Genomic DNA, 27,863 nt, shown 5'->3' with positions numbered 1-27,863 from the left:
ATATTATTTTGTGATAAGATGGTTTCAAAAATACCCAGGAAAAAATGTCTATTACCCTGTTCATTGAAGATTGAAGGGATCAGTTTGTAGTAGGCTATATTGGGAATTTCCTGCTCTATTGGTTTTTAAAGAGGTCTGAAGAACGATGTTATGAGTTACAGCTATGTCTGTACTTGAAGTGCCAAAAGCTTGTCTGACTAGTTTACCTTCATCCCCTGGAATCTACTTCTCACAAACAGTAGACACATATTTCCCTTTTTAGGGCATGACAATGTATTACGTAATTTAGGGAGCACTTGGATCTCTGGCAAACTGCAGTCGGCAAACTGGCTTGGGTCGAAGCGGGAGGGTGCTGATGCAGAGCGGCAGCCCAATAAACCAATGAAACGCTGGGGGAGTTTCATTCTCGCCCACTGATTGGCCAAAGAGGGCGGACCAACGTTGGTGACGTTTACGTTGCTCGCGCTAACTCTCTGACTGGGAGTTTTTTTTTCACGTTGACGGTTTCACGGGAGTAGTTGTAGTCTTCATACCGGACGGTGAAACTGTCCTGAAAAAACGGGCTCACGGGATTGTTTAACACGCTTGTAGCGGGAGTTCGGGGGATAAACTGCCTTAGGTGGTTGGATATTTTGTTTTTTCTCTCTTGGGTAGTGGTCTAAAGTTGTCACCATGCCGGTTTTCCACACGAAGACGATAGAAAGTATCCTGGAGCCGGTGGCTCAGCAGATATCCCATCTGGTGATAATGCATGAAGAAGGTGAAGTTGACGGGAAAGCTATTCCAGATCTCACGGCGCCGGTGGCTGCCGTGCAGGCGGCTGTGAGCAACCTTGTTCGGGTGAGTTACTACCCTTTAGAGAAAAGTGTACCCTACCTGGTAAAGTCTGCCCAAAGTCGGCGGGTGCTGTAGGATACCTGTCGCTCTTTGTCCCACACCGTCCGCCCCCCTCGTAGGCTACTTATACTTTGATTCACACCTACATTAAACACCTTTAGCTTACTCTGTTCTATAATTGTAAGATATTAAAGGGCTGCTTTATAAGTTATTTAAAGTTGTTTGAGTCGGGGCAAAGGGCAGTGACGCCCTTTTCCCCTTGAAAATACGCCCTGCCTCCTCTGGTGCCGACTGCCATATCCTGACGTAGGCACTGCTGCTCGTGTGCCAAAACCAGGCACTGAATCAGCTTAGTTCACTCCTTTTTTTTTTATTTTAATCTGTGGAATTAATTCAATATCATAATGAAATCTGTTTGTGAATGAATGAATGAACTTTAAATACAAGATGCTTTATTTTAGAAACCTCGGTTAACTGACCCAAAAATTAGAGGACATTTCATTTGACACTGGAACTTTTAAAACAAGTCTGCAGTAGAATAGGCGACTAAAGCTTTTGAAGAGTTGAGCGAAATTAGTCAATAATACAAAATCACACAACTTCTACAAAGACAACTTTCACAAAGGCTGCACAATATCATGTCAGATATATTGATATGCTTATGATAGTGTAATGCTGCCTTCACTGACTGATCATATGGTTTGATCTGACTTGAAATCCAAGCTCTACACCTTCCCTCTAAACTGTTTGATTTTACTCTTTTACCTTATCTTGATGGCAAATCTGTAGCTCATAGTAAAAACTGTAGGTGTGTTTTTTCCTCTATGCTTATCAAATAATCAGATTGGTATAGAAATTAGAAAGAGATGCATTGAAATGAACATAAAATAATCATTGTTTCAATATATACTGGTCTAAACCCCAAATCCTAGAAACACAACATTTAACCTAAATTGTTTGAATATTGTTTAAAGAACCCGTGTACTAACAAAATAAACACTCCTAACTTTGCAAACTAAAAATAAAACTTCTCTCCTATAATTTGACTCACTTTTGATGCAATATGGCAAGTACTCATACATTTTCATATCTTAGTATGAAGTTAGTGCCCTTGATTTCTACCCACACTGCACAATTAAAATGTCTCTTTGGGGCTATTAATTATGTATTTACAGACTGTTCTTAGAAAAAACATTACATTGCATGCATCCTGATGACCAGCTGCAGCTGTGGTTTCATTTATATTTAGAATTTAAAAGGAACCTAACAACACTGATGTTCCTCTCAGCGACTATCAGCGCAAAAAAAAAAAAAAGTAAGGAAATGACAAAGTTGTTTCCTCTAATTTTAGCCTGCAACACAAACCAATACAAGAAAAGTTTCTTAGAAGGAAACAAGGGGATATGAGGTGGCTGTCAGATATAGTGGCTTGAAATGAGAGGAGGAAGGGATAGAGACTAATTTAAGGCAGACTTGGTTCCTGTGTTTCATTCTCTCTGTCAGTCTGGTCGAGCACAGAGCCCCTGACAGTTGGTGGTAGATAAATTTGGACAATTGCTCTGGTGTCTCCTGTCAGTGAAGATACTCCTTGTTGAGAGAGATTGCCTATTAGCTGCAGTGTGTTCAGTAGGTTTATGATCCAGAGCAATTTAGGCTAGTTCCATTTTCCCTATACCTTTGTTTTCCCTCAATTCCTAATCTTTAAAGAAGGTCTGCACCCTATTGTATTCAAGTCTACACCCATAAAACTTCCTTCCTCTAAGGAGCATTTCAAAGGGGCTTTTTGTTGACTTCTTAGTTTTGTGTCTGTTGTCATAGGCCAAGCACCAGCAGCTAACTGGTGAAGAAAGTAGAATGTGGCAACTAAAGAGCAAAAGAAAAATAACCACTGGATGGGATGTATTAATATTGAGAACGAGTTGCTTGATAAGTTGTAAAGGTCAGCTAACACATCAGATATATCTATAATAGTTTGTGTCATTTTGATTAAAAGTTCTTCTGCTGCCAGAAAATGCTGCTCTAAAAATAGTGACATGACATTTTTTTGATGATTAATTACACATGAATGCAATGTTGTCAGCATTTCCCTTACACATGAAATGGCCTGTGCAACCTCAACAAGCTGGGGGTGAAATGATACAGCCGCTTTGGATGTTTCTGATTGTGATCAGATTTTTCCAACAGAGGTCTGAATGAATGGATAGGCCTGTAATTATTTCCAGTAACCGTAGCAACATTACAACATGGACAGTGTTATGACTTAGAAGTTAAGGATCAGATGTTCTCCTGGTTTCAGTCCTGTGAGTCATACGAAGCTCAAATGAGTAAATAAATGCAGTGTGTGACTCGTTTTTCGACTTGTTTCTTGTTAGAACAATTTAATCTTCTCTTGAAAAACTTATTTTCACTGTCCAGGTGTTGTTATTCCAATGTGTATTCATTGTTTTACACACTTGTCTTGAAACATGCTTTTTAAGTGTGCACCTGTTGAAAGTGACTGAGTTTAAGGGAGTCTGTTAAACAAAGTAAAGCATCTCATTAAGGAGGGAACGACTTTAAAGGGAGGCTCATTCTTGGAAAGGCCGGAGATGAGGCTGCCTGTTACCATTTAGGTTAGACATTTACAAAGCTTGGCAGTGTCAAAGAAAAGCTATTTAATCTACCTCATTGACTGTGTGATCCAGAAAACCACATGTTGCACAGAGGCCCTCCTCCTTCCTGATTTCTCTTCAATAACTCTCGAGCAAGAAGCTGGAGCTGAGTAAATCAATTTTGACTTTGAATGGAAAACTCTCGTATATTCCGATGGAAGAAAGAGGATGAGGTATAGGATGTCTAATGAGATCTGGTACACTCACTGTGAAAAAGGTGCAGACATTTCAATTATTAATTGTATTATTCCAGATGCATGCAGATGAAAGTACAACTGACCCAGATTTTTTTAGCTTAGCTTTACCACAAACCATTGAGTCAAATATATCTGTTATTTCCAAAATCCTTCAGCTCAGCATCTTTGACTTTTGTGTTTTCCGATAGCGGAACCTCAATTAGAGATGCATTTTAGGAATGTGAAGAATTCCCTGCAAGCAGGAATGCTTCTGTGCTCAGTGGGGGGTTAAGCTGACCCTTTCAATGAACATTTTTGCTGAAGTATTGAGCATGATTATTAATTAAGAAAGCTCCCAGAGAAGGCATTAACACCACTGTTTGTCAGTTTTACCTCTGTCTGTGATATCTTTGCAGCTTGGAGTCGTCTTAACCAATAGGATGTGGTCAACTGAACTTGTGGGCAACATGTGTGAAAAACAAGATGTTCAATGTCTTTTCAATAAGCAAGACTTCATCATCCTTGCAAAAGCTGTTTTGCAATAGGTTGGCCTATATTATTGCACAAATGGCTTTTGCAATGCTGACATACACTAAAGGAAAACATAACTTGGTAGCACTAGCAAGGCTTAACATCTGTTTTCTAGATCAAAATACTGCCAAACTGCGATGCTCCTACGGGATGCCATACTCCCACTGGGCTGGGTTTACATCCGAGCAGTAGAGCGGGGAGATCCGGCCCATTACTGGAGCTTTAGCCTAGTAGCAGTGGCTGTGTTACAGCTTAGACAAAACATTTAACAAGCATTGTTGACCTCAATTAATCAAAAATATTTATAATGATTAGTTTGACATACGTGTATTTCCGGTACCATCTTGCAAGGGTGACATTGTTTAATAGTTTAATTGACTAATCGTGCAGATCCCTGTCTAAAACCGGATTAGCTGATGGAGAACTGTTCAGTGTTTGCGCTGCAGGTTTTAGTGACAAGTTCAGAATCTCGTGTTAAAGAGTGTTTGAATTAAAATCAGACCATTATACCTATTCAGTGTAAGATAATACAAGCTAAGTAGACACAGAAGTGTTTATCTTTTATAAGTGAATCTGAGAGTTTAAATGTATAGAACAACATGCCTCTCTGTGTCAGCATTCTGTTAAGTTGACTGAATGGGGCCCTTTTTTATTTCAGGCCTGTTGTACTTCATTATTTTTATAGCTCCTTTTTATAGGCGTGGGATAATGAGAAGAATGCCAGGGATGTAGAGTCCTGGAGCAGATAAAGTCCTGTCAGACTTCCTGTTTGCACACATTACAAGGCTCTCATGACTTGTTGAGATCCTACTGTGTGTGTGCACTGTACAGTTGATCTTGGTATTTGAGAAAAGAGTCCTTGCTTCTGCAGTGTTTTTAAGCTTACAGTATACCTCTGTGCTTTATGCAACAATGCCATCATTGCAAGGAAGTTGTTCCCTTGAGTATTGTGACATTTTTCAATCACCCACCACTTTCATCCTTTACAAATGGGAAGTGAATTAGTTCATTAACTGAGGCGCTTAAGGCAAACAAAAGAGAACTCCTTCTAAAACCTGCTGCTCCAGCTTACTGCAACTTTTCCAAGGGAAATCAATTCATGCAGCTCACACTAAGCTTCTGAAGTCTGCAGCAACATAAGAACAGCAGATGCTGAAATTATTTCAAATGAAAAGAGATAATCCAATCTTTTCATATTCATTCATATTGCACCTGTAGACTTTTTGTCATCTGTCAGAATAAAAATGGTCAGGATAGGTGGGGGCGGAGGAGTGTTGACTTGATGAGGAAATGCAGGAAGCCAAGTCAGGAAGACCCGGCAGCTGTCGGCCCTGCTCAGGAACTGTGGTGTGAGCCAGAGAAGGGAAACCCCTCTCTCTTTGCAGTGATGTTTACAATACACTGGAGAAGGGCTGCCACTTATTCAAGAGTTATCAGGTTTTAATGATTGAGAACAAACAATTTGTTCGCAACAATTCTTTTAATTTATATTCCTGAAGAACTGGATCTTTTAAGTGAGATCCAAAAACACACCTGCAAATACCGCTTATCAACATTGTTGCCAAAAAGATTAAAGTTGAGTGGTAGTTTGGTAGTTTTACATTGTCAACATGCTTTTTTCAATAAATAGTCTTACCTTCATCCTGTACATGATACATAATTAAAAAAATTATGTCTGCATACAGTTCAGTTACAGTATTTGGGGGCATCAATAGTTTGCAAAAAGTACAAACAAGGGTAGACCTTGTGGGATAAAATTGCTCAATGTTGTGATAATGATATGAAGTGTGATAAATTCCAACAACGCTGAAATTGTGCTACCCAATCAAAGGGTATAAATTCCTAATTAATTACCGTAATAATAAACTTAAAAACAAACTTTACAAGCTTTTAAATACTTTGCTCTAATTATTTTAGAAGATATAAATTATAGATGAAGTTTTCCCCCAAATGGTTGATGACAGTTTTAATAGCTCAAATGCAAATTGATGGTGCTACAGTGCACTGAAAGATGTAGGTCCCTTGGTTTATGGTCCATTAAATCTCTTTATAGCAGCACTGGGTGTAAAGTTGCTCCTTTCTCCTCAACCCTCAGCAGATGCAATAAAAGTAATCTCTTGTTATCGGTTTGTTAAGCACCCCGTGTTCTTGTGGAAAATGTCAACTCGTCTGTGACGGGCCTTGTATTCACTCACTGTTATTTTCAACAGAAGGATTCTCCCTGATGAGTGCCGCTCCCCAATAACACTGTACTTGCTGCTAAGCCCTTGTAACATGAGATAGATAGCTGTGATATATCTTCTCTGGCTGCAGAGAATGTTTGGTCAGAGCCAAGCGGGCCATTTGATTTGTGACTTTCATCACCTTGGAAACCCCACGTAGAGCTACTTCCTGAACAAAATGAATAAACCATGTTGGTCACCACTTGACAACCTGCAACCTCTCTACTGAGCCTCTGAGTCATTATTAGTCAAAAGTCATTTGATATCTTCGAACACAGCACTCACTGGTTCTGGGAGTATTGATCAAGAGGAGCTAATGGAGTGCTGTGCCATCAATTCGTGTGAGCATGTCTCATCAGATTGCAGTACAAAGTCACTTAATGCTGGAATTGGTGTCAGAATTGCACCTCTGCGCTGAATAACTTAATTTATTTGTAGGACATTGCTAAGGGCAGCAGTCCGAGCACTTGCCAGAATTTTCCAACATAGATCCTGGTGGTCACCATTACCAGTGCAGCATTGTGCTGAAACTGCCCAACATGTGAAAGGCAGGCAGTGTCTTGGCAGCCTTGAGCCTGTCAGAGTGGCCTTTCTTCTCCCAGCAGAGCGATGGGCTGCTGTCAACAAAGCTGAGTTTGTTCTAAAGGAGCAGCCACTTTATCAAGCTACTTCACAACACAGGGTTTCCACACAGCGCTCTAGGGTGGTAAAAGGAGTGTCAGTGTTTCCTCTCTAGCCAGAAATGGTAAATGAGACAAGTCAGCCAGTAGTGTGCTGTGTGACAGCTTGGAAGAAGATGACACTGGATCGGTAAAAGATTGAGAAAAGAAGGTGGAAGTGAAAACTGGGAGTCGATGCTGATAGAGAATGAGTTGACACTGACTGGACATTTAACTTCTTCTTCCCTTCTTTCCTCCAAAGGTGTGAGAAAGCACTGATCAACTTGAGAATTGCTATACCATGTTCAATCTTAAGCTATTTTACTCCCTCTCTCCAATCTTACAACATAAACTTAGACTGTTGGAAGTAAACACTTTAATTTCAATTCAAGTAATGGGACTTTATATGGTATTTCAAGTTCTGCCAATACTCAGTCCTACCTCTCAAGAGTACTTAATTATTTATAAATTAATGACAGGAAAATAATTGGTTATTACGGTCATACATAAAGCTAATTGGTTCCAGATTTAAAAATATAATTCTTTGCTCCTTTTCCCAGCTTTATATCAATATATAATGAATTAATTGAAGTTCAGAAAAAGACAGTTTTTTAGTTCTTTACTAGATTTCAGACAGCTAGAAATGGACATTTTGAAAGATGAAATCTTTCAAGGAAAACAGTGAACATAAATCAGTAGTTTCAACAATTGCAAGTTGCCGCCCCCCATGTCAAGCTTGGTTACTGTTGGTATCATAAGAATGGGATGTGGAAACTTTGGATAGAGGCTTATAGCAATAAGACCAGGCGTCACGGATTGCTTGACAACAACAGTTGGGTCACAGTTCTATTTTTGCAGTGATTTATCTGGATCCCTGTTCTGCTACAGACTGTTTTTGAACTTCAGACAATAGGAAGAGGCTCTGCAGGGGGAAAGGAAGACCATGATGACCAGTTGGAAACAGTACCAAGCGCCTCAACTTTGCTTAAGCCTCAGACACATTGCTGCATGATGCTATTGGGAAAATATGACTCAGCACTCGTTAAATTCAGCATGCAATTGGCTTTTGACTCCACATCTTTGGCATATGGTGTCTTCTTTTCGTCGTCAGCTTCAATCATGTCTGAACTTGACTTGATCTCATGTTAATCTAAGTCATGTGTTCTGTTCTTGGATTAGACAAGCTTTTATTTAGACGTTGACCAGTATCTTAGAAGATGTGTCATTTCAAGATCAGAATGGTGTTCATCCTATTCTCATCCACTTCATGAAAATATAGATATGCCAATTTTACAAATGGTTGGAGTCCCACATTTTTTTTTTTTTAAGGTTTGAAAAATAGGGAAAAAAAAGGTCCGTACAAGTAACAGAATATACATTGTTATTGTGAGTTTATTTGTTTTATTGCTTAAATGACTCTTGATTAACTATAAAGTTTACTAAGTATCTGAGCATGAAGAACATTGATGTTGGACTGCTTTCAGTTCATTCAGAAAAGTGTAACTTATGGAGGGGATATCGGTGTGTCATCACTGTACAAACAAATATGAATGAGCTTTACAGTGGTTGAAGGGGTTACAGTTTCATGTCCAGAATGAAGTTTGTTCTCAAATGTTTTTACAAACAGTTTCCTAAAGACACACAAATAAATGTTAATACTAAAATTCAAGTGTTTTGGAATCTGAAACAAAATTTAAGAAAATTGCAAAATCTGTAAAAGATTATTTTGGCAACACACTTGGTTTGTATATTGGAGACAAATGGAAGAGAGAGTGGTACTTTCTTCATTGAGGTTACATCAGTATTGTTAGTGGGTGTGTGGTCTTTTTGCCACTTCCTGCCCCCTCAGTAATGTTTACTACTCTGTCAGTGCCCTATTTCCCCAGTCTGTTGCCCCGCTGCCCTTTAGTTGAACGAGACAGAACAGCTTTAGTTGTCGTTGGCTTTTGTTCAGGACCGCTCATTGGTGGAGTGTCAGGGTGGCATTACCACTTCGCTCTGAGATGGACAGCCTCTGCTAAGCCCCAGTTTTGGTTTGGCACAACCTCTGGCCTTGATTTAAGCACTTAGTTACTCGGGAGTCTCTCTGGTCCGGGGGTAAAAGGGGAACGAGGAGACGTATGTCTGCTCTGCTCCATTACAGTCTCTGCATCAACCACCTGAAATGACTCTGTTACTGCCTTGTGTCAGACACATTGATGAGCTCTTTGGGAATGCTAACCTCAGCACCAAATTTAGAATGCAAATCCCTAAAATAAAAGCAAAATCATTTTACTTCCAGTGTAGCTGCTGAATTATTAATGTATTCATCTATTCACTAAGTTTGAAAACTGTCTGTAATTGGTGCCACAGCAATGCCATTAACAATTCCCAGAGCTGAGGGCAAGTGGAAATCAGCTAAATAATCCCTCTGTGGGTACAAAAACTTTGTTGTAACAGTGAGCAGAGTTAAACATGTAAAAAAGATAACATATTGCTAATTGATTTGTGATAGTGAGGGTATCGATCAGGTAACATTTGTTAAATGTGAAATGGAAAAGAAAAGGTTTAACATGTCCCATTTGGGCCGTGATGCAGCTCATTTATACCTGTCAGCTTGATCCGTGTCCCTGTATGAACGCGTGTGATCCCTCACCCATGGCAGTTCGACGTGGGCGAATTGTGTCCCCCTACAGAGCTGAGGTCATGATGGGGGAGGTGAGTCATTTTGGCATTTGAGGCAGAGGAGGCGTTCAGCTGCTTTGCACATTATAACTGTGCTGAGGCCTGGCGTCCCCCCAGCAGCTGCCTTGTTGATATAATGGTTCACTGGACGAGTAACGGGACATCATTCTGCAAAACTCTATGATTAAAGACTAAACTCCCGAAGGGGGAAAGTTGTGGTTACAGAGTTTCTACTCACGCATATGACGTACTATCCATGTATGAAATGTGTGCCCAAGTTTCATCAAAGCCTTGAAGAAGATCAACATTTTAATATCACTGAACCAGAACGAGCGTGACAACTCCTTTAAAACTTAGTGTCAGAGCTTAAGGTGTTGACAGATACAAAAGCCTTGTGACTGATGAACTAGTCATCAGTGTAGAGGTTTGGTGGGGGCTGTTTCCTGCACCCTCTGGAGACGGTTTACCACCCTTGGTTCCTGCTTCACCACGTTTGAAATATGATAGAGTAGCTTATTGGCAGCAGAGTTAGAGTGAAACAACTTCTTTTAAAATGCCATCAGGTGAACTTTTTTTTTTGTTTTTTTTTGGCCTTTTTAAATTTGGAACCTAATAATGTCAGTTAAAATCAGGGCTGTAAGAATTTGCCAAGCGGCAACCTCAGGTGCATAATCCTGCAGTTCGTCGAGTGTCTGCTTGACGCCTGTTCCAGGAGCCCCGGAAGTCACATACGAAAGGCAGTTTTTACAGTAGATATTAACATATTTACATCTTGGTACAAAGGACGAATTAGATCTGATTAGTTATTGTCCTCACGGGCACACACAGTACGGGAGTGAATTTTTTTTTATAACACATTCGTTTTGATTTTATTAACGATACGTATTATCCACAGTTGTTCAAAGGATTTTAGCTGACCTGATTGACAGGTGGGACCAGTGTAGCGGTTTGCCAAGAAGCTTAAAACCCGCCTCAGCTTCGGCTCTCAGCCTGTTGTTAGATTGACTGAAAGTTAGGCTGAGTTAGCATTTCCAGCATGGCGGCTGCTGCCGATGAACCTCAGGCATCCCCTGCAGTAACAGATGAGTGACGTCACTCAGGCGTCGTCCATTCATATTTACAGTCTATGGAATTTACGCGTTAATCGCAATTAATTAAGCTCCCAAATGAATGCATTGATTCTCCTTTTTTTTTATTGCACTCTAATTTGTTCCTTTAGGCACACTGTAGGTAAGCCTTTGTATCATCTTCTGTAGCCACTGTGATGGAAAAGAATGACCCTGCTGCCCCTTTGAATGGCTCATTTCCCTTTAAAAAAACTCCCAGACAGCTCAGCTTATAAGTCAAAATTTGCTGGTTGCTGGTCAAATTCCTGGTTATCATATGCTTATTATGCTCTCCCTGGTTATCTACTAAGTTTCCTCTTCCAGTCTGTTAATGCCTCTAAAAAATATCTGTACGACTGGGATAGCACAGATGGGCTCTCTCTGTATTGGTCTATACACTGTGGTGGACCAGTGACCTGAACAGGTGTCTTTGCACAGTGCATGCTGGGAAATGCTCTGATACCCTGTGCAGCACCTACTTTAGGGATATAGTCTGTGTTAATTCATTGTTGGTATTAATTATAATGTCCCATGAGCAACATCAGAAAAGTCAGGTTCGGAAAAATGAGTTCTTTTGATGTGTGTGTATATTTTATTTATTTATTTAACTTGTTGCAATGAATCATGGTAAGAACATTTTTATTCATGGAGTCTGTGTTTACCAGGTGGGGAAGGAGACTGTACAGACCACGGAGGACCAGATCATGAAAAGGGACATGCCACCAGCTTTCATCAAGTAAGCAAAGATTACTCTTATTTCAGACCTCCATTTCTTTCAGTGTCAAACCCTTCAAATGTATTAGGATGAAACAGTTCTCTCTTTACAGTATGTGGAACCCACTCGCCTCTCTGGGGCTCTCTTTCTCTCTTTATCTGTTGCAGTAATGGCTGGTTGTGCCCAAGCAAAGGTCAGACATGGCATGTTAAGTGCCTCAGAGTCTTGCCCCAGTGTAACATAAATACTTCATTGCACTCAGAGGAGCTCCTTTACTCAAAAGGAGAAAGGCCACAAACTCATACACGCCCTCGTACAATCTGGCCCCTGGCTGCTGCTGCTGCTTTAGGTTAACGTGAAAACATAAAACAAAAACGTTAACATATCGATGTAGAAAAGGAGATATGAACATGTGTTTTAATGTATCTTTTTCTCTCTGCATTAGCTAAATCTTATGTAGGTCTCAGCTTCCATATGTCCGCATAAAGACTTTATTCCTTATTACCCCCCCCAAGGTCAGGGATGAATCGCATTGGCAGGCGCAGGTCATCAGGCTCAACACATTTGGCGCCTCAAAGTCACATCGTCACCCTGTCGTCATCCATCAGCACATGTGCTGGAATGCGTCTCCTCCACTAAATATAGTGTCTGTCGGGGTCCGGTTAATGCATGGCAGTTTCTCGCTAGCATGCTGAAGGACGCTGCTGGCTGGATGACTCTGCACACACACACACACACACACACACACACACACACACACACACACACACACACACACACACACACACACACACAGTCATGTGAGCCTCGATGTCATGCTCATCTATTAGCCTTTATCCTGCAGGAAACTTGCTCCCTGAGAAGGTTAGAAACTGAGCTCGTCTTGCTTGGCCCCTTTTTGAGGAAAACAGCCCTGTTGCAACATTTCAACAGTATATCTTGGCTTGTTGCCTGTTTCTATGCGCAATATGACTGTTTTGATACAATGCAGGTAGCATGCCTGACGCCATATCCAAGGACTTAGCCTGAGGTTTTTTGCTTCTCTGAGTTCACAAAGTGCATCACACCCAGGAGACAACTATCAATCATTAACATTTTTGTGGAAACAAGGGTTAAATTGGACCTGAGCCAGCCATGACGGAGCTCTGCCTCCTGTAGTCACAATCACATCCTGTGTGAACAATCACAATCTTGCCTCATGAGGCCGTTAGATCAGTCACAGTAAGAAGTGCTTCAGTTATGACACTCCCCCAGCATGCATCCCTCATATCCGGCTCACTCAAAAAATAGAATGGTATTTTAGTATTTATTCCGCTTTTTGATAGAAAAAAATATTTCTCAAGCTCATCATAGTAACCTACTTCTCCAAAAACAAAAAATAGCAGTAAAATTTCCAAGGTAAAAGAACAGACCTCTAAGCTTAACCCCTAAAGTAGTCTATCTTCAGGGCTGTAACAACGCTGTAATGCAGCTTATGTGTGAAGATGTTCGGTGCTGATTGCATGAACAAACAGCTTGTCATACAGGAAGGCAACAACTGACAGTAGTGTAAGGATGATTAAGCCTTTACACAGAATGTGTGAACACCTAGCTTTGGGTACAGTCACATATAAGCAGGTTAAAAAGTTTGAATCCCTAAATTCATGCTAAATTCATAAACACAAAATCATGAAAAGAAGTGTGATTTGACCTTCTGACTTACAGTGAAGAGAAAACCCCATTTAACCCCTGTATGGAGGTTGATATGAAAATATTTTTCTGTTATTTATATACCCTCCGCTTTCACTCTAGTGTCTGCTTGAAATTTTATGAATTGCGTATATAAGAAGAGGAAATGAAAGTGCTTAGACAGTAGCTACTCCATGTTATGGCTAGCTCTATCCCCAAGCTTCCATCTGTTTTTGCTGCAGGCAGTTTGCTGTTTCCATGTATAATGTCCATCTGGCTTCTGAAGGGCTTCATATCAACAGCATGACTTGTTATGAGATTTTTTCTTTTTGAGACTCGTTTTCATATCTTTGTGTTTCTTCTCTCCCCAGAGTGGAGAATGCATGCACAAAGCTAGTGCAGGCAGCTTCTATGCTGAAAGCTGATCCTTACTCCGTTCCTGCTCGGGATTATCTCATCGATGGCTCACGGGGCATCTTATCTGGGACCTCTGACCTGCTTCTGACCTTCGATGAGGCCGAGGTATTCATTTATTTATTAGTTATTTTATTTTATTAAAACAATGTCCTCAGCAGAGGTCTGTTTGCTGATTTTTTTTGTAGGAATTACACATCAATCAGGTATATCATCAGCTTAAGAGCTTTATTATCTTGGGTGTCCTCCTCCTTGGGTGTGGTTGACCAACAACTTCAGAAACAAGTAAATAAAGGCAGTTTATTCAGACACCCGATGGAGGAAGAATTGATTTCTCTGCCTCCTGTGCTTCAGAGCTCTCCAAGCACATTAATAAAGCATTGTTGCAAACTGGTGTGTGCTGCTTCCATGTGCTTTGATTTTCTTTTCCTTTTTTTCCCCCATTCCCTGAACTGACCACATGTTTACAGATGACTGAAAATATGTCAATAGGACTTCACTCCCTCTCTTCTCTCTTCTCTCCACTGGTTTTAAACATTAATAAAGACAGAAAGCAGAATTCTTGATAAGCTGACTAGTGCAGTGCAACCAGACAAATGCCAAGAACGTAAAGCTCCTGCATGCACCACAAAGGAAGCTTAAGCTTTAAGCAGGAATAGTTAGATGCTTAGTTGCTTAGACTTATTAATTAGAAAAATAATGACATTAGTCTGAAGAATCAAATTTTGGTCAGGTTGTAATAGATGTTATCTGCATTTGTATCACAGCATGGGATCGTCTGAAAGACTATTGGACACTACTAAAGCCCTTTTCACACATGGACTAGACACCCTGCACTGAAATGTTCTTAAGCTGTTCTTTGACACATGTCCCTCACAGCTGGAGATTGTCCCTGTCAGATGGGAGAGGGGGGTGGGGGGTCTTGGGAGTGCAGGACATGATGTAAAAAGAACGCTGCTGCAATCAGTGTTATGTTTATAACATATCCAAGATGGCAGACCAGGCAACAGAGTTTGACTCTATGATTTTTGCCCTCTCTTCCCACATGCTTGCAGTGAATTTTCCTGAAAATTTCCTGCTGCATTCACACATCAGTTCACCCTGACTTCACACTGAAATGAAAAAAAAAAAGATGAATTCAGGGTGAAAAAATAATAATCTGGACATTTTCTGGAGTTCTGTGCTTGTGTGAAAAATGTATAATCTTTAACTCTTTGACTGGATACTAATAACCAGCAGAGGATGAGAATTAGACCAAACGCAGCTGTAAGAGCTTGTAACTATTTTCAAGCTTGCATCATTGATTTTCATTAAGTGCATTTTTAATGGTTACTTCAGCATGGCAGAGGCTGCATTCTGGTGTTAGGACATTCCATTCCTGCACTCCCCCTGGGTACTATAATGCTTATAGAGAAGACAGAGAGGTAGATAAATATGCCACATAAGTCTTTGGAACTGTCCATATTTCTAACTCAAAAACATCCTAAATCTTGAACCAGGCAAGGTTCATTATCCATCAGGCATGCCCATCTGTCTTTTTCCTCTGAGGATTGGAGAGGAAAATAAAGAAAGTTGCTGATCAGCTCTCTTGGAGCAGACATCAGGCGTCCCCCTCGCTGTCTGCAGCAGTCAGCAGGACTCAGCAGGAGTCATCAGTCAGCGGTGGCATCATGTTTTCAAATGCTACTCAGGGATGGCTCTGTGAGTCCAGCAGTCTGTACAAAGCATGAGAGAAAGAGGACAAAGAGGCTGGAATGTCATTAGGCAGCATTATCAGAGTGTAATTAGAGGGAATGCGAAGAGAAGGGGCAGCGGTGGGGGCTGTGTTTGCATAATCACTCGTCTGCAATATTGTGTTTGATTGAGTTTTTTTGTTTTGTTTTCACCTGAACATTGTCACAGGTCCGCAAAATAATCCGCGTGTGCAAAGGCATCCTGGAGTACCTGACAGTGGCCGAGGTGGTGGAGTCTATGGAGGACCTGATCACCTACACAAAGAATCTAGGACCAGGTCAGTCCCCTGATAAATAAGTCAGGAGGCACATTGCTGTCTAGACCTCACAGTGTCCCAGGCTGTTTCTTTCATGGTTGACTTATTTATTTCCCCTTGAGTCCAAATTTCTTTGTTAGCAATCATACGCATTCAGCTTTTACTCATTTAGATTTTTCTTATCAAAGTTAATAAATGCTCGATAACAAGTGAAAGAAAAGTAAAACAAAAAAAAAAAGTTTCATTCATCATTGTTAAGTAGCACGATTAAAATCAATAATTCTTAAGAACGGTCCGTCTTACATTGTTGATTAATGCAATCAATAATCTCTCCAATCTTCAATTTCAAGGTCTATGATGATTTTTTGTATATTACACGGAGGGTTACATGCTCCTCCACATAATGATTAAATGATCTATAGTTTTTGAGGCAATGTCCAAAATGATCTTCAAACAAATCGGTGTTCACACTTGCACCAAGAGATGCAGAGTTTTGCTTCTGAACTCATCAATTGTATCAGTGTTTTCTCCTGCTGAATAATGCTTTTTAAGAGAGAGGTTAGAGAGGTTAGAACACAGAAATGTTTAAAGATTGATGCAGAGCTGGTTTTATACTGAAAGCAACCTGCGTGCACATCCACTCTAGGGAGGAGAGGTGGGTGGAGACATCTCTCTTTAATGTATTGAATATGGACTTCAGTACCTTTTTTAATTACTTTGAGTCAGAGTTACATATTGCTCCTTTAAGTTGTTACTTGACTTCATGTGCTTTGTAGTTATTTTTCTTCCCTTTTTTTTGCTTTTTGTGTCCAGGGATGACAAAGATGGCGAAGATGATCGATGAGCGACAGCAGGAGCTGACCCACCAGGAGCACCGTGTGATGTTGGTCAACTCCATGAACACAGTTAAAGAGCTGCTGCCCATCCTCATCTCAGGTATCGTCCTAATCATGCTTATTGATCTATAAAAAAAACCTAATTCCTAATGTTTTCAGGGCAACACTTTTCAGTTCACATATTAATTTTTGTACTATTTCTGCTTATCAAGGTATCAAAATCTTCGTGACAACCAAGACCTCTGGCAGTCAGGGTGTGGAGGAGGCTTTGAAGAACCGTAACTTCACTTTTGAGAAGATGAGCGCCGAGATAAACGAGATCATCAGAGTGCTGCAGCTCACGTCCTGGGACGAGGATGCCTGGGCAAACAAGGTGCGAACAAAAAATATTTTGTTTCAAGTTTTTTCTGTGAACATTATAGTCTCATGCACACAGCTGTCATTATACATATATTGTAATCAGCAAGACACTTCTCTCTTTCACTAGATGAGAGTCTTTAAACTTTTTCTAGGGGAATGTTTATTGATAGCAGCTATCAACTGTGATGCAAGACAAAAAAATACTCTTCTCTCACACACTTGACTTTGTCAGGCTGATGCAGGCTGGGAATATTAAGTGGTGTAAATTTAAACCTTTCACTTTCTTCTTTAGTTTTTTTGTATGTTAAACCTTTATTTTATTAATTAATTAAGTAAGGAACGCTTTAACTTTTTCTGTTTCTCTGTGTAGCTAGTTTAGCTTTTTTTCCCCTTCTTTTTGTTATTCTGCACTGCACGTTCTTCTTCGCTGTCCTGACACTCATGAAACGGCTCTTTCCTATGCCACTTCTATCTTCCGTGACACTTCATTTCCGTTGGTATGTCCTTTTCAATGTTTATATTTATGTCGTTCTTCCTTTTCTTTTCACTGTTTCTTTCCCCCCCTTCACCCCCTGTAGAAGGTAAGCCTCACCTCTCGCACCTTGTTTGTGCGGCGGCATGTCCGGCAGATGTGTGTGCTGTCTGCTTTGTGGTGCCATTGTGTGCTTATCCACACTGATTTCATTGTGAGGTTGAACCATTGACGATGATTAGAACAATACATACAATTAGCGGTTTGAGTATGTTTGGACTGCTGATGGAATGGTGTTGATTTGGAAAAAAAAAAAAGCAGGTAGAAATGCTGAAATGTTGATCTATGCAGTATTTTTCGTCCTTCATTGTATTTATTTTGCTTCATTACATACATAACATGTAACTAAACCTATGTGTCCTCCTCCTGTGTCATTTGATCCTCACTACATGTGTGTCCTCTACCTGTCTGATTATTGATTGACCTGACTGAAGCAGTATTGAGCTTGATGCTAATAATGACAAATCTCTGTTTTCCTACTCTGTACTCGTCATATGAGGAGAGCACATATAAAAACTGATATGAATTTTACTTAACATTACAGATATGGCCAAGTTTGCGTACAATTCTAAAACCCAATTAAAAAAAATCTGTCCTCTAACTTTACCTAATCTTTCTACTAATGCCATGAACCACACCATGTCTGTTTTTATGAGTAACTCCTTTCTGTTTGATTTTATTTCCTGGTGAGTGTGTGTGTGTATTTAGTATAAGTGCAAATATCCACCACCATCTCTCCATGTCTAACATAACTCCACTAGCTTTTCACAAACATAAACAAGTGTTTTCTGGCAGAGCAGCAGCTGCACAAGTTTGAAAAGTAAACTAATACACCCACGCAGCTCTGCAAACATTTCCTCACACCTATGCACACTTCCTTTTTTTCCCCCCTCCCTTGTTCAGCTCTGCTTTCGCACTCCCAGTTACTCACACAAAACAAGCTTTTTGTTCTCTTTATCTTTGACTAAATGATGCGTGTGAAGGTTGAGAACATTTTTGGGTTGAATATTTTAAAGACAAACAGTTGCAGTTTGTGCTTATGCAGTATAATATGTTATGAAACTCGCAGTTAACTCAAAAGGAAGACTCAAGCTGCACTATGAATTGTGACCTGATGTTTCAGATTTTTGTGCCATTGTACTCATTCATCCGCTCCGTCCTCCTGCTTTGCTCCATGTCCTACAGGACTCTACTTTGTGTTACAGACTTCGACAATGAGTGGACTCATTGTCAAGTCAGCCAATGCTGGACAGATTGTTGTATTTCCATCCGCTCTGATTGAGATACAATGAAGAGTGTTTTGGCTTTTATAACAATGTGAATGATAGAAGGAGCATGTGCTACAGGGTTGTTCCTGTCTAATGTTAGTGATGGAAACAACTTAAACACTCCTGGTTTTTTAGCATTGTGTTAATTAGAAAACCTCTGATTAGAAATAATACTCTCTAACCTTGGATTTATAATTATTTTTTAAATTGATTTAGACTGGTATGGGATATTTGAGGCCAATACTGAGTCAAAATGTACTAATATCTGATACACCTATGTGCGCTACTAAGGGAATAGATTTTATGTTTACTTTGCAAAAGTGCAGCCCTGAAAAGTCACTCAGAATGCAGCTCTCTTAAACTGAACCTTCATTAATAAGTGTTTAAAGTTATCAGACACTGCAGGGAGAATTAGAAATGATGACATCAGAGCGCTATGCTTTTCTTCTTCATATTTATTATAAAGTAGTTTGTAGATAGGTGCAAGCCAGAAATGTTTTTCAGTGAGACTGATATAGCGTGATGGGCCAATATTAGCTAACATTAATATATATCTGTAAAGCTGAATAAAATTATACAGCAACACATGTTTACCTCATCCCCAAAGAACATACTTAGAATATAGAACTTAAGAATATAGACCCACAGAGAGAACATGTGGACATAACGTTGTTGGTCGACTTTTCTGTAAGTGTTCTTCAGTTGCATTGATTCCCTTTAAGTTATTCATTTATTCCGTCTTTCAAACCCAAAGGACACAGAGGCCATGAAGAGGGCTCTGGGGCTCATCGACTCAAAGATGGCTCATGCTAAGAACTGGCTGAGGGATCCGAACGCTCAACCAGGTAATAAACTTCCACGTCCTTTTTTTCCCCCAACTGTTCATTCTGCTGCTAATCACGTTGTCTGACAATCGAGTTGTAACCGGTGACATTAGTGATTTGTCTGACTTTGTTTTTCTGCTTTTAGGGGACGCAGGTGAGCAGGCCATCCGACAGATCCTGGATGAAGCTGGGAAAGTTGGGGAACTGTGTGCTGGGAAGGAGCGCAGAGATATCCTGGGCACGGCCAAGACTCTGGGCCAGATGACCGACCAGGTGTCTGAGATGAGGGCCAGGTACACTGTACACTATATGTACATTGGTTTGTGTGTCTGTGTTGTAATTCTGACAAAATAATCCAAATATTTTACGCAGCCCATGTGTTTTTACTTAGATAATCTTATTTTGTAACCATGGGCATTTTTTAGATCATTCCCTCTCTTATTCAGGTGTTGATTTTATATCTTTCTAATGGTATGGAGAGTAAGGCAGTAAGCATCTTTCTGGGAGATTATAGTGTGTAACAGTGGAAATGATTTCCCTCTGATATGAAATCTGGTTGTCATCAGAGACCCTTAGTCATGCTGGATTCAAAGCAGCTGTCTGGTGTTAACCCACAATTTACTTGAACCACTGGTTGAGTTCCTCCTCTGACAACTTAGCAATTTAGAGTTTAGAAATACAGGAGGACCAAGCTCAAGTAAACAAACAAAGGGATATGCATGTGTGGTCTTTAAAGGCATGCTGTAGCCATGCTGCGGGTTATGGTATCCATGTGTTGTCCTTGTCCACCCCAGAGGTCAGGGCACTTCCCCAGCAGCCATGCAGAAGGCGCAGCAGGTTTCCCAGGGGCTCGACGTGTTAACTGGCAAGGTGGAAAATGCTGCGCGCAAGCTGGAGGCCATGACTAATTCCAAGCAGGTCATCGCCAAAAGGATCGATGCTGCACAGGTAGGTCATTAACCCTGTTCGTCTTATAGGATGTGTGCCAAGACCTCTAAATTCAAGAACTTGATGATGTTTTGTGTTTTTCCTGTCCCTGCAGAACTGGCTGGCAGACCCTAACGGTGATCCAGAGGGAGAAGAGAACATCAAGGCTTTGCTCACTGAGGCCAAAAAGATTGCAGACATGTGTGAGGACCCCAAAGAAAGAGATGACATCTTGCGGTCTATTGGAGAGATCGCAGCAATGACTGCCAAACTGTCTGATCTCAGAAGACAGTAAGTAACTGACTGCTGGAAAGATTTCTTCATCTTATGCTGAGGGTTTTTTTTTTTTGCGAGTCCAAGCCTGGCTAGGATTGGCCCTTTTTCCTAACCCCATTTGTTTGCCTTTACACTTCCTTACTGTTGGTCAAATGCTTCAATTCAACCCTTTCATCATCACATTGCATCTGTTAACACTATTGCTTCAAAGTATTGGTGTTTGGTTTTACATCTGCAGGAATTTCGATGTTCAATACTGCTAATCGGCATAAAAATGTCATGTTAAGTCATTTCCTTCCCCTAGATCACTGAGCTATTTTATCTCTGCTGGTTTTCTTTGAACAGTTATCTTGTAAAATCTTGTCATAACATGCACACATGGCTTTTTTTCCTGCTGGAGTTCACTTTTCATGCTACAATTCAACTGGAACCCTTCCCTTTCCACCTTGAACAAGGGGTCTCTAGACTAAGAGCTTTGTTCTGTAAAATGCACTCTTTTTAAAACATTTTAAAGTGAACTTTTCCATATTTAGATGACACTGCTATCATGGTCTTTGTGAAGCTGACTATTAACAAACCTCATTTCAGCCTTATCTGTTTGACAACATACTAGCTCAGGCTTTAATCCTGTAATTCCTTATAGGGGTAAAGGTGACACTCCTGAAGCCAGAGCTTTGGCAAAACAGATCGCCACCGCTCTGCAGAACTTGCAGTCCAAGACCAACAAAGCTGTGGCCAACAGCAGGCCTGCAAAGGCAGCTGTACACTTGGAAGGAAAGATTGAGCAGGCACAGCGCTGGATTGACAATCCATCCATGGATGACAGCGGTGTGGGTGAGTTTGGCTCCCACCCTCCCACCCTCCCCTACTTCCTTGTCTCTCTATCTCTGCCTCACACTTCTTCACATTCCTTCCACTGCTGCTGTGGTCAAAACTGCAGACCAGACACTTGGAGTACATGTCGCTATCCACTGTACGCAACATTCCACAAAGCTCTCCAAACACTGTCAATTTTCTATTTGGTTTTGGCGTGACTCCTTAAAAACCTGGACATCGTCTGACATATTTACAATAGAGCTGCACACTGGCTGCTGCGAAGCTTACCTCAGAGACATAACATGAACTAATACAGAAGAGGCCAGTGGATTCTTTCCCCTCTAGTGTAAATAAATACATTCACTTATCAAAGTATCTTGTTCCAGTCTCTCACATATAAAGACTTGCTTCTTGTCTTTTGAGTAAAACTCTAATAATCACTTTGAGACTTTTTCAAGAACAAAAACTAAACAAAAACTGTCGTTTTTTTTCACACATATGAGCTTTGACACTGCTGAACAAGTAACGTACACCGACCACTCATTTCACTGTGTGTGCACAGACTGCTCCTGAAGTGTGTGTTTATGTAAGACAGACAAAACAAATGGGGAGTGTGCATTTAGGGACTTTACGTACTTCAGTTTGGACTGAACACAGCGCTCTTTTACAGAGTTAGTATTTGTCTGAGTTTACAGCTATAAACTACAGTAAGCTGCATGATAACATATCCGATTATAAGTCACTGATTGTTGTAAAACAGAACCAACCACCAGCTATACCTGCATTGTAAATGCGGACACACGAGTGAGTAAAGTTGAAGTGTACCATACACAATAAAATGTCACAAAGCTGTGATATTTCTGTTTTATACTGTTTTATACTGCTCACTATTTTAAAGCTGCATTCTTTTCATTGTAAATCTGCACAGGGATTTATCAGCAGTACATTTATTTTACATAATGATGATACATATTTTCATTAATTCGCGGATGACCTACAGCCTGAACCATGGGTTGTGATCCTTAAGGATAATGGATCGACTGTGATCCGTTTCACCTCTAGGTCCTAAAAGGGGTTCGAAGGGGTCACAAAAAATGTATTTACGCTATGCCTTCTATAAGTACCATAATGATGTATGACCTCTTGTATTTTATATATTTTCTGTAATAAAGCTTTTTAACAGGAAAAGTCTTTCAGATGAGGGATAACATTTAATCAAAAAGGGGTCAGAGGTCTAGTTTGTTGTAGTGAAAAAGTTTGACAACCACTACTATACAAGATTAAACAAACAGAATTTAATAACTACAATAGTTTTAAAGTGATAAAGAAAAAAATCATATTACCGGTAATCATTGACAAAGAGAAGCAGTAGATGACTCGTCACTGAGGTACATGAGTGCATCTATGTTGTTTCAGCCTAACCCTTAATAAGTCTGCAGGGAGCAGAGTTGTTTGTGTGTATCTTTTTAAAAATCTTTTTGTGTTTATGTGTATTTAGGCCAGGCAGCCATCCGGGGGCTAGTGGCAGAGGGTCGCAGGTTGGCCAACGCTCTGCCTGGCCCGTACAGGCAGGAGATGCTGGGTAGGTGTGAGCAGGTGGAGCAGCTCATGGCCCAGCTGGCCGACCTGGCTGCCCGTGGAGAAGGGGACTCCCCTCAGGCTCGTGCTGTGGCTCAGCAGCTCCAAGAGGCTTTGAAAGTAAAATCACTCGCACTTTCCTTCACATTAAAAACCTGTCGCTTCTTTGTCATAGAGCAGGACTCAGTCACAGAGTCAGAGAAACTACCCCCTCTGCTGGTTAGCAGTGAGGGAATCATGCAAAACTCTGATATGCAAATAGAGCATGAACACAGTGGAATGGTTGTACTCGAAGATTGGCTGCCAAAATAAAGGATTTGAAGACAAGTTAGTTGTTTAAAGTGAGAGGACAATATTTAATGTACCCTGTCACAATGACGTTTTAAGATAATAACATATAAAAAGTACAATAATGAAAAAACTGAAGATAGCAAAATATTAAACATCAGGTAAAATTGTGCCCATCATACATCTGAATAATACTTCAATTTATTTTGGGCTATATTCCTTTTAAAATTAGTTAAAAGATTATGGCTACATGCTTAGAAACTTCTGTATGAATCTCAAATGAAGACAGTCAGAAAACATTCTCAAGACAGTCGGAAAACATTCTTCATGGGTTCATAAAAAGCAATAAGTAGAAACTAAATTCTGAGTAACTGAATGTAAGCTCTAAATCTACAAGATAGTTGAGAACAACCACCATCATGTTAAATATATATTTCAGTTTAAATCCTACCAAGTAACATTTCAAAACGTGTATGACTCCTAACTTACATGCTATCCCCTGCTTTTCTGAAGAATCATTCACTCAGTTTTGCTATCATTTTATCGAGTGAGTAGTGATTTTGATGTTTTTAAAAAAAAAAAAGACCAGTCAATATAATAGTCAGTAACGTTCACTAGTTTTTGTCATAATGTATTTGTGTATTTGTGTGTGATGTATTTTACCAGAAAATGTTGAAACTCAATATGAAATTCCAACTTTACTTTACTAAGTCCTCAAGATTTATTTGATTTATTTGAACATCTGTGTGTCCTCTTTCCAAGGAACTAAAAGGGAAAATGCAGGAGGCGATGACTCAGGAGGTGTCCGACATCTTCAGTGACACCACCACTCCCATCAAGTTACTGGCAGTGGCTGCTACCGCCCCTCTGGACGCCCCCAACAGAGATGAGGTCAGCAGCTGCACAGTCACAGTTCCTCACTGTGATCTCACTCCTTCAGTAGAGTTATATGTTTAATGGCAAGATGTTGTATTATATCTAAGAACCCTTTTGGAATAATTGTTTGTGATTGAATCATGTGCAGGTCTTCGACGAGAGAGCTGCCAACTTCGAGAACCACGCCAACAAGCTTGGCGCCACAGCAGAGAAAGCTGCTGCTGTCGGCACTGCCAACAAGAGCACAGTGGAAGGAATCCAGGCGGCCGTCAAGTCAACGAGAGACTTAACACCACAAGTATGTCACGGTTTAGTGTTTATATCTGTTTCCGTTTGTGTGTGCCCTCCACTCTGCGTCACGAGTCACACAGCTTAAGCGTTTCTCGCTTCTTGAGCCAAGTCTTTAGCAGTTGTCATTGGACTGACAATTAATGGCACTGATTGTTTTCTATTTTTTTTTAGGTGGTGTCTGCTGCTCGTATTCTGCTGAGAAACCCTGGCAACCAAGCTGCATATGAGCATTTTGAAACCATGAAGAACCAGTGGATTGACAATGTGGAGAAAATGACAGGTGAAGATTCATGAAATTCCCTGATCGCATCCACCTATTTCACACCTCCCGATGTTATTTTGAATATTATTTTTTATTTAAACGTGTTTTAAGGTTTGGTGGACGAGGCCATAGATACCAAATCCCTGCTGGATGCCTCAGAGGAGGCCATCAAGAAGGACCTGGATAAGTGCCGTGTGGCAATGGCTAACCACCAGCCTCAGATGTTGGTCGCCGGCGCCACCAGCATCGCCCGCAGAGCCAACCGCATCCTCCTGGTGGCGAAGCGAGAGGTGGAGAACTCTGAGGATCCTAAATTCAGGGAGATGGTGAAAGCTGCGTCTGATGAACTGAGCCAGACAATTTCTCCTATGGTGATGGATGCAAAGGCAGTGGCAGGAAATATTCAAGATCCAAGTAAGATGATCTCAGAAATATGTTTCATTGTAATGACTTGTGTGATGTAGATTTGGTATAAAGATGATTTTTTTTTTTCTTCACCAGATCTTCAGAAGGGCTTTCTGGACTCGGGTTATAAGATTCTTGGTGCCGTGGCAAAGGTCAGGGAGGCATTCCAGCCCCAGGAGCCAGACTTCCCACCACCTCCTCCTGAACTGGATCAGCTTAATGTAAGACCTCTTATAAACTCAGATTTTAATTTTAATTTGGTAATTCATCCAAAGCTGCTTTAGTTAAGCATCTAAGAGCTTGTGTATTTTCAAACCATATAAAACTTTACCTCATTCTTGCAGCTAAATGATGAAGCAGCACCACCCAAACCTCCTCTTCCTGAGGGTGAAGTTCCTCCCCCCAGGCCTCCTCCCCCAGATGAGAAGGATGAGGATTTCCCTGAGCAGAAGGCTGGTGATGTGGTCAACGAGCCTATGATGGTGGCTGCCAGGCAGCTCCACGATGAAGCCCGCAAATGGTCCAGCAAAGTAAGGGAAAACTTTTAAAACAATTATGAACTTGTATTTTAAAATCCTATAAATTAAGTTTAATTATGATCCTGTTGTGCTTTATAGGGAAATGACATCATTGGAGCGGCCAAACGAATGGCCCTGCTCATGGCTGAGATGTCACGCCTTGTGCGCGGAGGCAGTGGAAACAAGCGTGCTCTCATCCAGTGCGCCAAGGACATCGCTAAGGCTTCTGACGAGGTCACACGATTGGCTAAGGAGGTGGCCAAGCAGTGTACTGACAAGCGTATCAGGACCAACCTGCTTCAGGTCAGTCCGCTCAACTCTATCTGAAGATTTTGTAATATCAGGAAGACTAATTTTTAAAACGCCATGGTATCACACTTTTTGTATTATAAGCTTTCTGCCCTTCTTTCAGGTGTGTGAGCGTATTCCCACCATCAGCACTCAGCTCAAAATCCTTTCCACAGTCAAGGCCACCATGTTGGGTCGTACCAACATTAGTGAAGAGGAGTCTGAGCAGGTAAGCTTCATACTTTTAATGTGTTGCAATTCACAATATTTACTTTGTATCCCGTTAGAAAGCAATGTTCCTGTCTTGTACATTACTGTAATCTTTATTTCTATTTCTTTACAACAGGCCACTGAGATGTTGGTCCACAATGCTCAGAACCTGATGCAGTCTGTGAAGGAGACGGTCAGGGAGGCTGAGGCAGCTTCCATCAAGATCCGAACAGACGCAGGTTTCACCCTTCACTGGGTGAGAAAGACCCCTTGGTACCAGTAAGCAAAAAGCTACTGTTGCTCTGCTTCATGCTGGTTCAAACCAGCCGTCCAAGAGGACGTTGAACGGACAGAAATATATTTTCTCAAGAGCTATGATATCAGCGCCCCTCACTCTAATACTGTATGAGCAAAGCTTCTCTTTTAGTCCCATGTCCTGTCTGTAACAGTTGCTGTTCTGGTAGAATGTAAAGGATGGGACTGTCAGTGCGAGTTATGGGTTAGATTTTTACTGGTGAGTTGTTGTTTTTTTTTTCCTTAAGTGTGTAAAAAAAAATGTGTTTTACTTTCAAAAATCCCAGGAATATACATATAATTGGATTAGAGGTTGGATTTCACATGATATAATGTTGTTGTTTGGCCTCTTCTAGACAAACCTAAAGACAATTTTGTATGTTTGTACTGATCATTTTACTATCACTTCATTCATTCACCTTTGCTTGGATAAGCACATGAACTTTGAGGAGTAGTTACAAGTACAGTACAAGCCGATCCTCAACACGCAAAATGTATCAAGTGGTATTATGCCTGTTTACACTTTTATTGCAAGTGAAAGAGAAACACTGGTCATTATTTGACATACTGTAATGCAATTGTAGCAATCTATATTTTCTTCGGGGTTCTGCCAAAGACATTGTGTCATGACCTTTGAAAGTATAGTTGTCTTTCTTCGGTCAACAAACGGGCTAGCTTCTTACAACAGCAGCTTACTCTTTCTAAGAACATTTATGTATCCTATTTTGCTTTGAGATTACAAACATGCTTGCACATAAGTATGAGGCCTTATAGCCAAAATTTCTTCAGCAAGCTAAGTCATATTTAAAGAGGCTCTTCTTGACTGCTGTTTTCTCGTGTAATCTTGTTGTGCATAATAATTTCTTGTGATACATGAAAAGCACATTTCTCTTAGGAAGTCAAGAGAACGACCCATTAAGAGAGAGCACAGCATCATCTGCATACGGTTAGATCTTCTTTTAATCTTCTCACATTTTTGACTTGATACACTAAATATAACTGGCTACTTTTTGTGGTCACTGTAGTAGATATTTTTGAAATGTCCATTAGTAAGAATGTGTCTTTTTTAAGTATCTGATACCAACTGATGTGCCTTTGTGAAAGAAACTTTATTTGCAACGGATGCAAGTTTTGGTTAATAGATGTTTTGTATCATTTGTACAAGGTATGATGGCGTTCATTTGTTCAAAGCACTTGTTGTACATGATCCTTCTCTAAAGCTACATCTGCTCATGACTTCAACTTTAAGTGGAATAATGCTCTATGCAAACCCTAAACCATATCAATATTATGCAACTTAGATGGGTTTAAACAGGCCTGAACTGCATTTTTTTGAGGCATTGTTCACAATTTTGTAATAAAGCATTTTATAGCACTTGGA

General features: G+C 40.5%; 1 protein-coding gene across 2 annotated transcripts; it reads left to right on the top strand.

Annotated features, from left to right (window-relative positions):
- Positions 1 to 490: 490 nt before the first annotated feature.
- On the top strand, positions 491 to 27,863 carry LOC132954973 (vinculin). Of its 2 annotated transcripts, none has more exons than XM_061027541.1 (21): positions 491 to 840; positions 11,512 to 11,582; positions 13,601 to 13,751; positions 15,546 to 15,654; positions 16,447 to 16,569; positions 16,682 to 16,842; positions 19,384 to 19,474; positions 19,599 to 19,746; positions 20,248 to 20,401; positions 20,496 to 20,671; positions 21,300 to 21,490; positions 22,971 to 23,170; positions 24,101 to 24,229; positions 24,363 to 24,512; positions 24,677 to 24,785; positions 24,879 to 25,181; positions 25,269 to 25,393; positions 25,517 to 25,702; positions 25,790 to 25,993; positions 26,103 to 26,207; positions 26,325 to 27,863. In XM_061027541.1, exons 1-21 carry the CDS (start codon positions 673 to 675, stop codon positions 26,469 to 26,471), a joined length of 3,201 nt encoding a protein of 1,066 aa, XP_060883524.1. In that variant the 5' UTR covers positions 491 to 672; the 3' UTR covers positions 26,472 to 27,863. The 2 variants fall into 2 exon arrangements, with proteins under 2 accessions (XP_060883524.1, XP_060883523.1); XM_061027540.1 differs by having other exon boundaries at positions 19,381 to 19,474.

This window comes from Labrus mixtus, chromosome 21, assembly GCF_963584025.1.
Source record: "Labrus mixtus chromosome 21, fLabMix1.1, whole genome shotgun sequence".
Lineage (NCBI taxonomy): Eukaryota > Metazoa > Chordata > Actinopteri > Labriformes > Labridae > Labrus > Labrus mixtus.
Note: the sequence above shows the minus strand (reverse complement) of the source record. Positions and strands in the feature narration are given on the sequence as shown.

Excerpts from the sequence above, each read along its gene's own strand:
- LOC132954973 (XM_061027540.1), top strand. The coding sequence starts at position 673 with ATGCCGGTTTTCCACACGAAGACGATAGAAAGTATCCTGGAGCCGGTG. Across the intron at positions 13,752-15,545 it reads TGACCTTCGATGAGGCCGAG|GTCCGCAAAATAATCCGCGT; the intron begins GTATTCATTTAT and ends ACATTGTCACAG. Across the intron at positions 26,208-26,324 it reads GTGAAGAGGAGTCTGAGCAG|GCCACTGAGATGTTGGTCCA; the intron begins GTAAGCTTCATA and ends TCTTTACAACAG.